This window comes from Varanus komodoensis, unplaced genomic scaffold (assembly GCF_004798865.1).
Source record: "Varanus komodoensis strain SLA01 unplaced genomic scaffold, ASM479886v1 scaffold22, whole genome shotgun sequence".
NCBI lineage: Eukaryota > Metazoa > Chordata > Lepidosauria > Squamata > Varanidae > Varanus > Varanus komodoensis.
The window spans coordinates 19,817,233-19,835,121 of record NW_025335606.1 but is presented as its reverse complement, the minus strand read 5'-3'; the positions used below and the strand labels follow the sequence as shown (position 1 = coordinate 19,835,121).

The window sequence follows — 17,889 nt, the reverse complement described above, 5'->3', positions numbered from 1 at the left end:
CCTGGGAGGATACATCGCTTCTCATTTTGGGTGGCACCACCACTCAGCTGTCCAGCCACCAGCAGGGGGATGAGCTGCTTCACCCTGGACTTCCCCGAGAGGAAGGTGAGGTGTCTCATCCTTCCCATTGCTGGGTGCTGCCAAGCAAAGAGGGCAATTTCCTGAGCTTCCTGCAGAGAAGGCTGAAGGAAACGAGCCTCTTCTGCCCCTTGCCAGTCGCCTGACTGCCTTGCAATCATGCCAGCAGGCAGGGGGGAAATTGCCACAGCATGCCACTCCTCAAGATCCATGTAACAGTTGCATCAGCTTCCTCCTGAAAAACCCAATATCAATGCCCACCCCCACCCCACAACAGCAGCCCAGAGCCAATTGGCAAGACTTTTGACTGCTCTGGCCAATAGGCATGTTTGTTGTTGCTGCTGCTTTTGCTTGACAGAGGTTTTGCATGTCACCTGAGTTCAGATGACACAGTAAGCTAGAGAGGGTTAGAGCAATCCATGGCTTCACAGGGTGGTTTTAGAGCACATTTAGTTTTGGGCAGCTTGCTAAGCCACCAATGCTTCAATGTCACAATGGCTTAGCTTGTCATGCACATCCAGTTGTGATCTTTGGAGCAGAGGACACTTCAAACAGTGGGAACCTCCCAAAAGAGGATGGTAAAGTGGGATACCTGATACTGGTAAAGATTCATCAGAAGATGAGTTGCCCATGAACTTTGCTAGATTTGTATGCAGTGGGGGAGGTGGCTGCCTTCCAGAAACAAGTGGTCTGAGGACAGAGGAACAGGGATGAGGTCTGGATCCTCCCAAATTGATAATTAACCTTTTGATAGAGCAACTCCAGTGAAATCACAAAGTCCCTATTTTAGAAAGTGTTTCCAAACAGCACAAAGGCAACCCCTGCCCATACACACAGCTTGCAAGATGGATGAAGAAAATGATGCATTCCGGGCTTACAAAGGTAAAGATTATCTCTTATGTTTGGGGTCTGTCAAAGATGAGCTAGTTTGTGCCTGGAGGTTCTCCTGTCTCCCTGTTAGGCTGCAGCTCTTCACAGAGATTAACTGGCGAAGCTTTTCTCCAGGTCGCCCAGAGGTACGCTAAGGGGCCATAAGTGCAAAGCACTTAAAGACAAAATCAGATGAGACACCTGTCAAACAATTCATAATTGCACAAATAGCATTTTGAACTCAACTTACAACTGGCAGAGAGTAATGGGGGCTTTAAACTTTTTGCCCTGTTCTGTAATGTCAGCCAATTTGCATTGACAGATGTGCTTCCTTTAGTTTAAGAAAAGGCATGTACTACTTAGCAGTGCGACCACTTTCTTTTGGTAGAACAACTATCATCTTAAGTAGAACTGAAGCAGACACAAAAATCAGATGAAAAATTTAGCTCCCTTTTTGGAAATAAATCCAGAATGTTGTCATTTGCATCATGAAATATATAGCTGTTTGTTTTGTAGCAAAAGAGCAAGCCACCGTGAAGATGAGACTTGTACAAAGACAAATCAATGCTTATTTAATTAATACACAGTTATATGATGTATCTGATAAAGCAACACTAAAACATTTCAATGTCATATTCAATCATTAGTACTTTATACTTCATAATTTAGCACAGACCTCAGATCAAAATGCCCAATACTTACAGTAAGAGAGGCAGGCTAATATTACGATTTTTTACGAAGAAGAGCAATTAAAAATACAGAAAGGGAAAAGAACTCCAAATCATGAAAAAACATATAATATTTTAATGAGTTGCAATCTTATTCTGTATACTTGCATAACAAAGAGGTTAAAGTCTGTTCGAAGTCTTTTCCACAAATTAGGTGACCAAATACTGCAGCATGAAGTTGCAAAATGGACACTTCTGGCAGCAGTTAAGGAGTACCATTTGTGCTTGGGCCATCAGTAAAAAAAGCCCCAAATTCCCTGCAACTACAATATTAGCATATCCAGAACAAAGGTTTCAGTGCAACCCACTCCTTGCTGCACTAGATTTCTGTTTTCAGGGATCACTGCAAAATCAAGACCATCCCCACCTTTATTCTAAACCTAGCAAAACAGTCTATGCCACTACCACTGTACTGCATGGACTGTAAGACCTTAGGCACAGATCTAGCAGACATGGTGACTAAGGGTCATGTCAAACATGAAGTTAATTGAAGGACTGTAATCAACATGTTCATTTTTATGTAAAGAGCAGTCATGAAGAGAAGGGGCAGCAGGGAGTCTGTGGCAGGAGGGGTGTAGCATCTCCACCTGACCGCCCCCTCCCCCACTGCTCTCTTCCCTTTCCAGCAGGAGATGCACTTCCTTTGGCATTACTCCATGGCTATTACTTTTTAAAAAAATCAGTGAGTGGCTTTCACTCATATGATCCTGTCTAGTGTAGCAAATATCCTGTGCACTCAAAGGAGATATGGATTTGTGATTCTCACGTACTCCACGTGCTACACAGCTAATGATGGGGACTTTCTTCCATATGGCACAGGGGTCTGTTGTTCCAAAAAAACAATGTTCAAATTCCGCTGTGCATGCAAAGCAACCATGAAAGAGTGCCTACTGGCCAGGGGGCCTCTAGACAAACCTTTTGTTGAGCTAGCTTGCCTCCTTCATGGAATTTTACAGGACATAACTGACGCTCTTAAATTTCTAACCCTCCCATGTTTCTCCACGGCTACTTGCCCTTCTTCTTGCCAGCAAATAAATGGATGGATGGATAGATGGATGTTAAGGAAGGAACTGAGAAAAGCTGCACAATGGTATTTAACTGGAGCCTTGCACTGCAGTTAGAGATGGCTGACAAAATTGGAGAGGCATTTATAGAATCCTATTAATATAACTGTAAAAGATTTCCTTGGATAACAAACTGTGGGTTCTTCACTGTAGTTTGCAATCTTGGCTGGGTTCAGACAATATAAGGCAGCCTTCCCCAACTTTGTGCCTTCCAAACACATTTGGACTGCAACACCCAGAATTCCCAGTCAATGGCCCTGCTGGATGGGAATTCTGGGAGTTGCGGTCCAAATGTCTCTGAAGGTCACCAGGTTGGAAAAAGGAACATTTCAGAGACAACTCCTAAAACAATGTGGTACAGCAGGCTTAAAGAACCCTTGACCTTCCACAAGTTGCTGGATTCAAATTCACATCTGCCCCAGCCAGCATGGCCATGACCAGGGACAATGGGAGTAATTGTCAAGCAGATGCATTGTTCTCCTGCTCTCAGGGTAGGATAGAGTTTCCACCATCTCATTCTTCTTTTCACATCCAGGGAGAAGTGTTATTCAGAGGCCATTCTTCCTCATCTATGCACTGCTGGGCATCTCTTACCTGCTGGTTTTCATTGGCTTTGTGGTAACTCTCACCAAAGGTATGTGCTATTAGTAAAGCATCTTATCTGGAAAGGTGAGGATTTATTGGATGGAGCTGGTGGACCCAATGAGGAGCAGGGCAAAGAGCCTCCTGTTCCTTCTGCAGCTGACAAATGCCTAGCACTGCCAAACGGTGCTTTTCTGCCATCATCCTTCTGCCTTATTCGTGGAATTTTATGGGGAAGATGAATCTAGACAATGATGTCTCCCACTTCCCTTCCCTGTTTTCCTCCTGCTGCTGCTTTTTTAAAATCCCAGCTGCACAAGGCCTTCCGATTCCTACTTTCCCTGTGTAGAGGCCCTGCCATAATGGTCTGAAGCTGTGCTCTGGTTCCAAGCCCGAATGAAGGAGTGATACAGGACACTTGCAGTGCTGCTCCTCATCTAACAACCTCATCTATAACAGGAGTGGGGAGCCTTAGACCAGCAGGCCAAATCTAGCCCTCTGTGCTTCTCCAGAAAGCCATTCTCCATTTCCATAGCCCCAACTATTCTGGTCTTTTACTAGTCTCTTGGCTTTTGCACCATTTTTCCTCCAATCAGAAAGACTGAAGTGCCTCTGCTAAGCCTCAGTTAATGGTAGGAAGAGCTTTAGGCTACTATAATCTGGATTTTGCTTTGTTTAAATATTTTTGCATTTATTTGTATTCCTGGCTGCATCCAGTGACCAGCACTCCCCTCCCCATTTTCCCACCAAAACAAAACAGTGGCAACTTGTTTAAAGGTTTCAAACACACACACATGTGCACACATGCATTCTGCCAGGCAGTTTGGGCTTTCTTTCATGGTGCTTAGCAATCATACTCGTGCATGATATGTTGCAGAAATGGGCAACTTTGGGCCCTCCAAGTAGTTTGCCCTTCATTCCCTCTAGCCATCACCATTTACTTTGCTGTCTAAGGCTGATGGGAGTTAAAGGTCCAAAGTTCTGGTGGGCCAAAGGTTAGCCACACCTGATGCAGCATAATTGCACCCGGGTGGCGTGATACTAGAAAGTGCTGACATGGATCTTTCTCTTCCCTCCTTGCATTTTACAATTCCAGTAGCCACAGTTTCATCAGAACTCAGCAAGGTGCGCACCGAACTTGAGAAGGATCCCTTAGCCAATGACTTCCATCGTAAGTTGCTATAAACCTGTGCTTCTACAGTTTCTTGTAAATTTGAGAAGCTGAGATGGCAGCAAGCATTGGCTCACTTCTCTTCTTCTTTGCCCAGTGTTCCCATGTGGAGCTGATACAAGACAGTGGGAATATTTCCAAGGGAAATGCTACTACTTCTCCCTGAAGGCAATTCCCTGGCAGCAAGCCAAGCTTCAGTGTGAACAGCAACATTCACAGCTAGTTACCATAGATAGTTTCGCAAAACAGGTAAGAAGATGGGAAACTTGGAGGCTTTGGGGACCCCCGACTTGTCATGGTCTGGGGTGCTTTCTTCCGTCACCCCTCTGTCACCTCCATCACAGCAGAATCGTTATCTTTTAAGACCAAAAGATGCTTCCCTCACTCTTTTCCCAACCACCAGAAGGAAGGAAGGAAGGACGGATGGACAGACGGACGGACTGTGGGGACTTTTGCAAAGTTCTTTTTTTTTTTTTTTAGAGTTTTAGACTTTTTACAGTTCCCTGCCCCCTCTTGTTGCGCAGTGACCCCATTTTGACTTTAATTCTGTGGGCACTCACATCCTGCGTTTGCAGGTAGAGAGAGCTTTAAGCCCAGGTTCCTCCACTTTCTTCTCTGTTTTTGATACAGGGCTATCCTCTATTATGCAACCATCCCCTATTCCCAGTTGTTATGGGTTCTGATGACAGAACCCTCTAGTTTCTCTTCAGTGTCTTAGCAACACATATAGTGAGGGGTTTTGATTAGGGCAGGGGAAATGTGATGCTTAATTGTGAAAGTGGAAGAAAGCACCATTTCCTCTGTTGCAGTTGCCCTATTCTGCTGTAGCTCAGTGCCACCTAGTGGTTCTGTAGCAGAAAAATCCATGCAGCTATTGGCCCTCAATGCTGCAACATAACCAAAAGTAGATACAGCAGATTATCAGCTTCATGTAGTAACACTCACAATGGGGATATCCCCAGCACTTTCATCTTTATACAACCATCAAGACCAATATGACAGCCATATTTGATAAAGGATCATTTTTTTAAATTTTGTTTTCCTCTTGCAGAACTTCTTACAAACCCGGACCAGAAATGACCGGTATTGGATTGGGCTGCATGAGCTACAGTCAGAAGGAGAGTGGAAATGGCTGGATGGCAGTAATTACAGAACTGGCTTCAAGTAAGCCCAGGGCAATCCCTTGATGGCCATGAGGAAGGGACCTGCCATTGCAGCTGGACAAGGCCCATTTTCTTAAAAACTGAGTACAGAACTCAAACTCGCCAATTCTGAACTCACTGGGCCTTCCAGGAATGTTTTGCTTTCTTTCCAGCCTCACACCATTTCTTTATGGGAAAAGATCCCACACTAGTTCTTGGTTTAGAAGGCAACTCCACATAAGAGCCTCTACACTGGGGTGCAGAAAAATTAAAGATTATTAACCCTTTTATCCCTTAGCCCACATTTCTCCCTGCTTCCAAGGCTCACCAATTCTCTCCTCAAGCTGTTGACTTGAAATTCCAAACTGAGCAGAATTCACATGTGTGTGTATGCACCATGTGTGTCTGAGCGAGGGAGGTTCCACTGCCGCCCTTGAAAGCTTGAGGAGAGAAACTTAGGAGATTGGTTGAATGAGAAGAAAAAGTGAAAAAAAATTCTCCAAATTTTCCAGAAAGTTCCCTTCCAAAAAAGCCATTAACCCCCCACCCTGCCTCCCCAAATCTGGCAGACCTTCACCTTTCTAATCACAGTTTGCACTGTGCTTCTGTTATGCACCATTTTCAACCTTATACTTGGCCTTGAGCATTCATCTACCACAACTGTACACCAAGAGTAGATCTTCAGGGTCAGGATCTCCTCTGCTTTTTTAATTTCTCCAATGTTAACAACAGGAGTTGGGCATTTGGAAAAGGGTTAGGCTCTGGGGGGCGGGGAGAGGGTTTTTTTTTAATCCTTTCCCCATCTGTTTCTAAAAGGCACCCCTTGCACTGAAGTGGCTGTTAACCATGCCAGGCAAATACACAAGAAGTACCCTTGCCTTCACTGCTTTTAACTTTTGAAAAGAAAAAAAAATGTAGGAGACCTTGCTCATGAATTCCCCATGTCCCACGTAGGGTGGCCAGATGCAAAAAGGTGGGTAGGGCCGCAGCATCATTTGTAGGGGGATAGGTGGGAGAATTTCAGCAGGTGCAGTGTATACAGCAAGCGGGTCTTTTTTGCTATGGCAGATCCTCTGCACATGAAGAAGACATGAACCTGTGGCCCTCCAGGGGTTTTCGATGGCAACTTCCATCAGTCATAGCCAAACCAACCGACAGTAAAGGATGATGGGTGTGGCAGTCAACACAACCACGACACGTTCCCCACCCCAGCATCAAGAGATGTGGATACTGCAGCATTCTAGAGTAGTGATTCTCAAACTTCATGCAAGGCATCCAGGTGTCCCCCAAGCAGGCAAACTCTTGTAACTCTAAAGGACCCAAAGCAGAGATGGAGCGTGCTTGACCCTACAACTCCTATCAGTTCTTTCCATTTTCTATGCTGGCTAGGGCTGATGGGAGTTGTAGGCCAAACCATCTGGAGGGCCACGGGTTAACCATCTCTTGACCCAAAAGCAGCCCAATCTAACTGTGCATGAGTCACTTCTCTGGACTAAATCATGGACTTGGACAGAAGCACGGCTGCATTCCTCTGAAGGTATGTATATCATGATCATTTTACTGTAGTAGTGGTATTTATTCCACTATTCTATGCTATTCCCTTACCTTGAAGTAAACCCCACAGAACTCATTGGGACTCATCTCTGATTAAACATGTATGGATTAGAAGGGACCTCCAGATTTAACAAAGAAAGGCAGAAATTAGTTTGTCAGAAATTTGGGGAAATGGCTTAGCCTCCCTGATGATAATGCCAATAAAATGATTGAATTTTAGGTTGTTTTTCCTGCAATGTTGGTGGGGAAACACACACATCTTGCTTCTACCACAGGAACTGGAAGGCAGGAGAACCCAATAATTATCAAGGCCGTGATGAGGACTGTGGCCAGTTGTGGATCAATGGGGAATGGAATGATTTCACCTGCACTTCTGATAGCTATTATGTCTGTGAGAAGGCCTTGCCAAGCAAACCCACACCTGCATCAAAGGGGGGGATGAGTGATCTTCCTGGAAGCCTGTAGGAGTGAAAGGCGCAACACAAGAAGCTTCAAACATCACATGGCGGTGGCAGAGGAAGCAAAAACAACAGTGCAATGTTGCCAAGAGAAACTTTTTAAAAATCCAAACAGACTTTCAAGATCTCGTTTAAAATTCATTCATGTATGGAAATGATAGATTAGAGGTATTGGATTATTTGGCAGTTCTGCAGCTAAATAAAATTGAGTCATAGCTCAATTTCCTAAGCAATTGCTTCTTGAATGTGGGGGTGAGCTGGGGTGGAATAAATTCCAACTTAACTTACAAGGCTGTTTTAAGGATTTCTGCAATCACATATGAGAAGTATTTTAAATTGTATAAAATAATGTATGCATGGAATTGCCACAGTTGTTACAGTATTATTTTACCGGATTCTGTGAAAAGAAGTAACTTAAATCTAATAAAGAAACGTAAATGCCCCAGTGACATTTTGTGCTCCCACTCATTTTCAGCAAGCCGGAGGTGACAAAAGAAGATTCCAAGAATCCAAGTCCACACTGCAAGCACCAAAGGGCAGTTCCTGAACCACAGTGGTTCAGTACCAGAAAGAAGGATGTACATCACAGTTCATCTTTCTTTCCCCTCCTGCCCTGCTCACCAAAACACGTGGTCTTATACATCAGGGACTGCAGGAGATGACCTACTTAGGCAGAACTGCCATGTTTCATATGTAGAGCTCTCATTGCCTCACCTCAGACAAGGTGTGGAGGGGGCCCGTATTCAGGTATGCCTGATCCAATCGGGAGAGCTGCATGGCTCACCCCTTAACAGGTAACGCAAGTATGGTGTAATGGTTAAGAGCGTGGGACTCAGCCAGTCTGGGTTCCAGTCCCTGCTTGGCCATGGAGCATACTGGGTGGCTTTGGGCCCAGCCACAGGCTCTCAGCCCAACCCACTTCACAGGATTGTTGTTGTGGGTATACAATTGAGAGGAGAATTCCACCTTGAGTTTCTTGGAAGAAAAAAGGCAGGATAAATATAATAAATACACAAGTGACAAATTTTATATACACACAGATTTGATTCAGTGGCTCAAGCTCTGCAAAGTCCAACCCCGTCAGGATTCATTCCCATCCCTAAGGCGGTTTCATGAGTGCCAGCAGCAGTGTCCATCCTGCATTCCCCCAGAATGAGCAGCACATAGTGGGCTACTGAGTGTAGAGCCTGCCTACACTCCCTGCCCCAACACACCCCCTTCTGAGATCAGCTGAAGCAAGATCAGGCCAGAGCTGGGCCATGTTTTTCATCCTGAGCACTCCAGGCAGGGCCGTCTGGATCTGGGCATCTCCAGGGCTCCCCCTGGTGGCTGCCATAGTAAGTGCAGGATTGGGCTCAGGCCCTGCTGGAGCTCTCAGCTCCCTGATGAGCACAGGTGGGGAGACTGGGGGAAATGCACTATCAGAGCAAGCTCTTCCTTCCACTGGTCCCCTCAGCAACACAGCTTTGCCCACTTCGCTGGAGTGCACGCCACCAACTGCATCTTGCCTGACCGTCACTTGATTGAGGGTGGCCTCCTGCCCCAGCCTCCCCTCTCTCTACCATGCTCTGCCATACCTCCTGCTGGTCCCGAACCCCACCTGGTTTACCCCACCTTGGGTACCTGCAGCCTGCCTTGTCTTGAATGCAAACATGCTCCCTGATCTGTTTCCCCTGCTTTGGACCACTGGCTCAGTCATGCCCATGCCCTTCTCTTGCTCTGTGTCACCCTCCCAGTTCCTGGCTCTAGCCTGCCCCTTGACTCCTGCAGGAGTGGGTTCACCTCAAGCACATGACAGATGTTCAGTGGGAGAGTTCTGAAGAAAAGGAAGAGGAGCGGTGCAGGCAGCCTTTGAAGCTTCTGGTGCCATTTCTCAGCCGGGAGGAAGGACATCCCAGAGGGGAGGGGGAGCACAGGCCAGACCCGGTCTTTGACCCTGTGGGGGGTGTTGGGAGGAACACACTGCTCAGTTGGAGGCAGTTCGCTATTTGCTCTGTTCAGCCCTTAAGCAGCGAGAGCCATGCTGGGGGTGGAGCCAGAGGTTTGACAGAAAGGGAAGGGATGCGGGGAAGTTTTCAGTTTGGAGACTTCTCTACCCATCTTTGGTAGAAGCCAAACTGTCCTGTTATCTGTGGAGTCTCCATAACAGAACTATTTTTTCAAAGGATTGTCTTGAGTTTTGGAACCCGAAGGAAGGAGGGCAGGGACCAGTTCAAGGCAACTATAACTCTGCCTCCATCCCCACTACTAGTTCCAGACCATGTTCAGAGCCTGCCCTGCCTTGGGTCCTGTCGCCCAGTTGCCCATGCTTCTGCCAAGAGCTCTGCTGCCCAAGCTCCAGACCCTGACCAATGTACCCTACCTCCACCCAAGTCATAGCATGTGGAGTGGGAAGATGTAAAGCTTCTCTTCCTTGCCTGTGGAGACCACTTGAGGATGGGTTGGGAGGTCCAAATTGCATCAGGGTCATGGGAGAAGCAGGAGGTTCAAGGCTTTCTCCCACCCCAGTGACCTGAATCAAGACTGCTGTCCCAGAGGGGGCTGGTAGCAGGGCCAAAACAGTGTTCCTTCCCCCAGCATTGTCAAGAGCAATGGAGTGAGAGCACCCCAGCCTGGGTGCATGGAGAAAGCAAAGCTTTGATTGATCAGCATCTGGGAGCAGAAAGCAGGGGAAGGGGAAGGCCCACATGGGATGGCCATCCACTCACCCCAACAGGGCTCCCATGCCTTGGAAAGTCTTAATGAAGGGCAGGGTAGCAATTCCCTTACAGCACAAGCTCCAGATCAAGTATACCTTTCTGTCCGCATTGGAGCATGCACACAACTGGGAGCCTGGCTGGAACAAATAAGTCAACAAGCCCACAGAGAAGCAGCTGGGTGCATCCTGGTCCCTGATACCTCTTGTGAGGAGTTTTGGGATACACCAAAGCACTGTCCAGTGGATTAGGGCATGGTTGACTGAACGAAAGCAGAAGGTAAGCATTTATTTATTTATTTATTTATTTATTTATTTATTTATTTATTTAAACATGTTTATGCCGCCCCATTCGCCGAAGCCTCGGGAGCATTAACAGGGAATCATCGGGATGGCGGCCAGTGACAAGCGGGATCCTCCAGGGCTCTGTCCTGGGGCCGATCCTGTTGAATCTTTTCATTAATGACATGGAAGAAGGGGTGAACAGTCTGCTGATCAAATTCGCAGACGACACTAAAACTGGCCACAACTGAGGAGCAGGTATTCCAGATACAAAAGGATCTGGACAGACTATGGAAGTGGGCAGGAGACAACAGGATGGCATTCAATGTGGATAAGTGTAAGGTCTTGCTCTTGGGGCATAGGAATAGCTGTCATAAGTACAGGTTAGGTGATAAGTGGCTGGAGAGCAGCACTTGTGAAAGGGACCTCGGGGTACTGGTTGACTGCAGGCTAAACATGAGTCAGCAGTGTGATGCGGTGGCCAAGAGGGTGAACGCCACCCTTGGTTGCATAGCCAGAAGTGTGGCTTCTAGATCAAGAGAGGTATTACTACCACTCTACACGACTGGAGTATTGTGTTCAGTTTTGGGCCCCTCATTACAGAAAGGATATAGCCAGGTTGGAGTCAGTGCAGCGTAGGGCCCCAATGTTGGTGGCTGGTTTGCAGGGGATGCCATATGAGGTGAGACTGAGGGAACTGGGTCACTTCAGCCTGGAGAAGAGGAGACTCAGAGGGGATATGTTGGCGACATACAGGTATGTGAGGGGATGTCACATGGAGATGGGTAGAGACCTGTTCTCCCCTGCAGAGGAAGGCAGAACGCGCTCCAACGGAGCAAAGCTCAGGGAGCCAAGGTTTTGTTTGGATGCCAGGAAGCACTTCCTGACAGTCAGGACCCTGAGGGTATGGAATGGGCTTCCCCGGGAGGTGGTTGAGGCCCCGTCAGTGCGGGTGTTCAAGGAAAGGCTGGACGTCCACATGGTGGGCATGTCGTGAGCGGAGCCGGCTGGTGCCGGAGGTCAGACTAAATGGCCCGGGAGGCCCCTTCTGACTCGCTCTGTTTTCTATGTTTCTACGTTTCCCTCTACCTGTGGAAAAGCAGCCTGTTGTAATGAGTAACAGTAGCCGGAGAACAGTATGTCTGAACATGGATGTGCAGGAGGTCTTTGCGAGAGAGAAGAGTGAGAAGTGCTCAGCCCCTGCTCATGCTTCACTTGTGTCCCAGGGGTCGGCAATACATGGTTGTCCAGAATATTTTGGCTTACAGCTCCCATGATCCATCACCATTGGTGATGCTGACTAGGGCTGATGGGAGTTGTAGGCCCAAACATTTGGAGGGCTATAAGGATGCAAAAGGAACAAATCCTGGGTATGAATGTAATAATAAATAGGACCTCCCCTGTCCAGTCCCAATTCAAATTGGGAAAGGGAGCCTGCAGTGTCCATGAGACAGCTTATTGGCTGTGTCTACTTTCAGTTACAATGCAACATTGAGGTCCGAGATTGAACACAAAAAGCTCTTCATTTCCTGCTTTTCCACCACATAACCTCTAGGTGGCACTCTGCTAAAGCAAAATACAATATGCAAGCAGGAAAATGCCTTTGCTTTCACTTTCAGAAAAAATACCCCATATTCCCATGCTAAAAGAGAGACAAATGTTCTTTAAAAAGAAGTAAAACAGGGAAATCCTGATCTCATGCAAAGTACCTGTAAGCAATTGTGAGCACGGAAAGACAAACGCACAGTTAAATGCCTGCATAGAAAAGCTCAATGTGCCTCCTTGAGGAATGAGTGAAACACTGGATGGATTCACACATCAGGGCAAGCAACCCTCATGGTTTCCATGGTGTAAAGTTTTTTTGCCTGAATGTGCCTGACAGAAGATCAAGTAGTTTCTACACTAGCATGATTTTTGCCCTCCTTGTTCAGTCCTTCTGCAGTTGGCATGTGTCCCATCAGCCACTGCAGCTTAAAGGCAATCCCATGGTCAATGGGTGGAGCAGCCCCTGTCTTTCCAGAGGACTCTGTGGTAGCTGCATACGAAGACTGTGGAAATCACACTACTGGGTTCAAACAACCAGAGAAACCATGGTGGAGCATGGAAATGGTGGAAGACCATTGTTTCTTAGGCTTCTAAAGCCAAACATACCATGCTGAAATGCCACAATAGGGTTTGGATGACCATCCTGTGCAAGAAACTATGGCTTGTCATGTCACGTGAACCTACCACTGCATAGCTTGCTGTGTTCAATGTATCTCCACTGTAATTCTCCAAAGCAAAAGTACTCCTGAGTTTTTGACCTCCTCTGGTAATTGTTGGGGGGAAATGCCTCACCTTTGCCATTAGAGAGCTTCCCTGCTTGTCCTTGTCCTTGGATGACGCTCCTTGCAATGGGCAGGGGAGAAGACCATTAGAGCAATATGGTTCAGACAAAAAACAGTGTTCACACATGGCAAAGACAACATAAGAGGCAGTTGTAACAGCACCACTTAGCTTGTTTTCCCTCTCCTGTTGCTTCTGCTGGGCTCTGTTCTGGTACCCTCCGTTGCAGGAAGGCACATTGTGGTGGTTGCTTGTGCCCGTAGTCACATTTTTTTCCCCCTTTCTTTTTTCTTTTTATCGTTCTTTTTTTTCTCCTCTTTCGAACTGCTTTATAATTTTACCCTGCTTTAATCAGTGCTTTGAGTCATCCCTGGCCATGTCGACGTTTATATATCCTGGGGAACACACGGGCACTGCTATTGGCGTGGTCACGGGCAATGGTCGTTACAGCAATAGGGGCTTAACGTGTCCACGTAGAAGAAGGATGGACAGATGGCTGACACCTATCCCTCCTTCTGGTTCTGCCCCCAACCAGAGGGCCCCAGGTAGCCTTGTTAACCATCCCTCGGGCCTGACGGTGCTACTGCTCAATGCCAGGTCGGTCAATAATAAATCTTCCGTCATCCATGACTTGATTGTGGATGAGGGGGCCGACCTGGCTTGCATAACGGAGACCTGGGCGGGAGAGGGAGGGGATGTTGCCCTCTCTCAGTTGTGCCCGCCCGGGTATCTGGTTCAACACTGTTCATGCCCAGAAGGGAGGGGAGGGGGAGTCGCGTTGGTTTACCGAGCCTCCATCTCTCTCACGGGTCTTCCGGTCCCTTTGAGACCAGGGCTGGAGTGCCTCTACTTGGTGTTGGGCGAACGAGACAGATTGGGGATTCTATTGGTGTACCGTGCACCCTTCTGCCCAGCAGTCTCCCTATCTGAGCTGACAGAGACCGTCTCGGACCTGGTGTTGAGGACCCCCAGGATGTTGGTCTTGGGGGACTTCAATCTCCATGCCGAGTCTGGACTGACCAGGGCGGCTCAGGACTTCATGGCCTCTATGATGGCCATGGGCCTGTCTCAACACGTCATCGGCCCGACCCATGAACGTGGACACACTCTGGACCTGGTTTTCTCAACGGGGCAGGAAGAGGGTGGTCTGAGGGTGAGGAATTTATGCTTGACTCCCCTGTCATGGTCAGATCACCTCCTGGTGAGGTTTGTGCTCGAGAGCGGCCTCTCCCTCTATAAGAGTGTGGACCCGATTGTATGGGCCCGCCCCTGGAGCTGGATGGATCTGGATGGATTCCTGAAGGCCCTGGGGGAGTTTCCGGCTGAAAGACTGGTGCTCCTGTCGAGGCTCTGGTCGAACTGTGGAACGGAGAGATGACCAGGGCTGTGGACACAATCGCTCCCAAGCGTCCTCTCCCACCGGGCAGAGTCCGCTCTTCCCCTTGGTATACACCTGAATTGCGGGCAATGAAGCGGGTTGGGAGACAACTAGAGCGTAGGTGGAGGAAATCACGGGATGAATCTGACCGAACACACTTGAGAGCCCACTATCGGGCCTATGCTGTGGCGGTGAAGGCGGCAAAAAAGAAGTTTTTTTCCGCTTCCATTGCCTCCTCACAATGCCGTCCGGTGAAGCTTTTTTGAGTGGTACAAGGCCTGGTTTGCCCGGGTCCTAAGGAAGATCCGATGCCACACTCAAAGGCCCGCTGTGACGACTTTGCCAGGCATTTCAGGGAGAAAATCGCTCAGATTCGTCACGAGCTGGACTCCACTAATGAATCAGAGGTCTCTGGGGAGACGCCAATGCTACCGTCTGGTCCAAAATTATTGGAGGAATTTCCGTTATTGCAGCCCGATGATGTGGACAAGGTGCTTGGACAAGTACGTCCTACCACTTGCCTATTGGATCCTTGCCCGTCTTGGTTAATAAATAACTCCAAGCACGGGATTGGGACCTGGATCTTGGAAGTGGTTAACGCTTTTCTGAGGGAGGGTCAAGTGCCTGCCCCTTTAAAGGAGGCAGTAATACGACCGGTCCTGAAGAAAGCGTCACTGGATCCAGAGATGGCCACTAACTATAGACCTGTGGCCAACATCCCGTTTCTGGGCAAGGTGTTGGAGCGAGTGGTGGCGGGACAACTCCAAGCACTCTTGGATGAAACTGATTATCTGGATCCTTTTCAGTCCGGCTTCAGACCCGGGTACAGTACTGAATCTGCCTTGGTTGCCCTGTACGATGACCTGTGCAGGGAGAAGGACAGATGGAGTGCATCCCTGTTGGTTCTTCTGGACCTCTTGGCGGCTTTCGATACCATCGACCATGGTATCCTTCTGGATAGGCTAGCAGGATTGGGGGTTGGAGGCACTGCTTTGCAGTGGTTCCGCTCCTATCTCAACGGCTGATTCCAGAAGGTAGTGCTGGGGGACCATGTCTCTGCGCCATGGCAGCTATGCCATGGAGTACCACAGGGCTCCATCCTATCCCCTCTGCTATTTAACATCTATATGAAACCGCTGGGAGAGGTCATCAGGAGGTGTGGGCTGCGGAATCATCAATACGCTGATGATACCCAGCTCTACCTCTCGTTTTCCACTAATCCAGGTGAGGCAGTGGCTGTGCTGAACCGGTGCTTGGCCGAGGTAATGGAATGGATGAGGGCCAATAAACTGAAACTCAACCCAGACAAGACGGAGGTCCTGTTGGTTGGCGGATTGGGCTTCGGAGAGGGTGGATTTGACCTGGTCCTGAACGGTGCAACACTCCCTCTTAGGGACAAGGTCCGCAGCTTAGGAGTACTCCTCGACCTGGAGCTTTCATTGGAAGCTCAGGTGACAGCGATGGCGAGGAGCACCTTCCTTCAGCTTCGGCTGATTAATCAGCTGCGCCCCTACCTGGAGTACGACTGCCTGGCGACGGTGACACACGCACTGGTGACTTCCCGCCTAGACTTCTGTAACGCGCTTTACATGGGGCTTCCCCTGAAGACGGTCCGAACACTTCAATTGGTGCAAAATAGAGCTGCCAGGTTGCTGACGGGGACGGGGCATTATGCTCACATGACTCCAGTCCTCCGTCAGCTTCACTGGCTTCCCATTGAAGCCCGGGCCCAATTCAAGGTGTTGATTATGGCCTATAAAGCCCTAAACGGCTTGGGTCCCGGCTACCTGAACGAGCGCTTACGTCCATATATGCCCGACCGCCCTTTGAGATCTGCGGGAGAGTCCCTTCTCCGGGAACCCTCCATGAAAGAAATTAGGAGAGTAAGTACTCGGAGGAGGGCTTTCTCTGCGGTGGCGCCCAACCTATGGAATTCACTCCCCAGAGAGGTCCGCCTGGCACCGTCGTTACTGGTTTTTCGGCACCAGGTAAAGACCTTTTTATTTAAACATCATTTTAATTGTTAAAATATATGATCTGGCCAGGGCAACTTTCTTCTTCCTTCTCTTTTCTCCTCCTATATTATTTATTTACTTATTTTATACTGATAATTTTAATTTTATATTATTATGTTCATAACTCAGTGTATTTTTTGTATTTTTGTATTTAATGGTAATTTATTATGTTCTGTTGTATTTCAATGTATTTTATTGTGTTGTAAGCTGCCCCGAGGCTTCAGCAAGGGGCAGCATAGAAATGTTATAATAATAATATTAATATTAATATTAATAATAATAAATCCTGAGGTCCTGGTAGGAATCTAGCCAAAGCAGGGATGCATTAGCAGTTGGATCAAGTTCTTCCCTAAATTCCCCTGTGTGAGAATCTGGAAAACATGGGGTCAGAGAGATTTAAAGCCCATGCTACATGCCCTCTGATACAGCTTATGTGCCTTCCCTAACACTTTATCCTGCCTCTCTGCTGAGGTTGCTGCTTCCACTTCTTGGAGGGAATAAGGTGGTACTGATTACACATCTGTTTTTCCCAGGCTGGAGTGTCCTGGTGTCATGCTGGTGGCATATCTTAAGGCTGGTTGGCCTGGCTGAGCCCCCTTAGCTGGGATCCATTAAATTTAGGACTGAGACCATTCTGAATAACTTATGTTCATTCACTATTTGGTACCCCATGTTCTTATAAAGTATTCAAAGTAGCTGAAGATCAATGCAATCTGAACCAAACCAAGTTATGAGAACAACAAGTCAATAGAACAGTTCTTGGGATTACTGGCTCCCTGAATTAGAATGTATTGTAATGTTTACAGGTAGCTGAAACCAACAAGAACTATTGATTTTGACTCTGTTCACATTTCAGTGTTGAAGGTTATGCCAACAGCTGCAAATCCACAAAGGAAGTTCCTCTTCTTCTGATCTCGGAAGTCTGCACAGCTGCCCTTGCAGATAATATGAAAATAGTAACAGTGCCCTACCTGCTATGTTTGTTGTAACCCTTACAGAAATCAGGGCTTCACATGATTACTTTGATCTCCTTTTTGAGCTTGCTTTATTACTGAGATCATATTTATGGAGGAACAGCTCTGTCCTGCTTATTCCTTTCACACAAATTTAAGTCTCCCTTTCTTTGAATGCTTTTCCCTGCCTCCAGAACTCTGCATATCCTTTTCAGGGATCCTAGAGATGAAGAAAGGGAAGAGGCTTCCCAAAGACCCCTCTCCAGTTTCCAACCCAAATAAGTACTGGCAACTATCTTGCCCTTTTGCTGTATCAAGGCAAGAATGCTGCAGTGCACACCAACCTCCCAGAACCTGGTGTCCTCCAGATGTTCTAGACTTCAGTCCTCATTGGCAACCTAGCCCATGGTAAGGAATCCTGGAAACTGTAGTCTAAGACATCCAAGGCACCAACACACTGGGAGAGGCTATAGTACCAAAAGTGACACCAGTGTGATCAGGAAAGGCAGTGGGGTGTTGGAGAGAGAAAGAGAGAGAGAGAGAGAGAGAGAGAGAGAGAGAGAGAGAGAGAGAGAGGACTTCTCTGCACAAGAG

At 47.6% G+C, this 17,889-nt stretch overlaps 1 protein-coding gene across 1 annotated transcript; it reads left to right on the top strand.

The window, feature by feature from the left end:
- Positions 1-567: 567 nt before the first annotated feature.
- LOC123024168 (hepatic lectin-like) lies at positions 568-8,096 on the top strand. Its single transcript, XM_044431591.1, has 6 exons — positions 568-960; positions 3,276-3,374; positions 4,419-4,493; positions 4,591-4,742; positions 5,545-5,657; positions 7,465-8,096. Exons 1-6 carry the CDS (start codon positions 924-926, stop codon positions 7,652-7,654), a joined length of 666 nt encoding a protein of 221 aa, XP_044287526.1. The 5' UTR covers positions 568-923; the 3' UTR covers positions 7,655-8,096.
- Positions 8,097-17,889: the final 9,793 nt, after the last annotated feature.

What these genes read in the sequence shown, in the direction of transcription:
- LOC123024168 (XM_044431591.1), top strand. Translation starts at nt 924, where the DNA reads ATGGATGAAGAAAATGATGCATTCCGGGCTTACAAAG. An exon ending in TGTGGTAACTCTCACCAAAG is followed by an intron (nt 3,375 to 4,418) that starts GTATGTGCTATT and finishes TTACAATTCCAG; the next exon opens with TAGCCACAGTTTCATCAGAA. An exon ending in CTTAGCCAATGACTTCCATC is followed by an intron (nt 4,494 to 4,590) that starts GTAAGTTGCTAT and finishes TTCTTTGCCCAG; the next exon opens with TGTTCCCATGTGGAGCTGAT.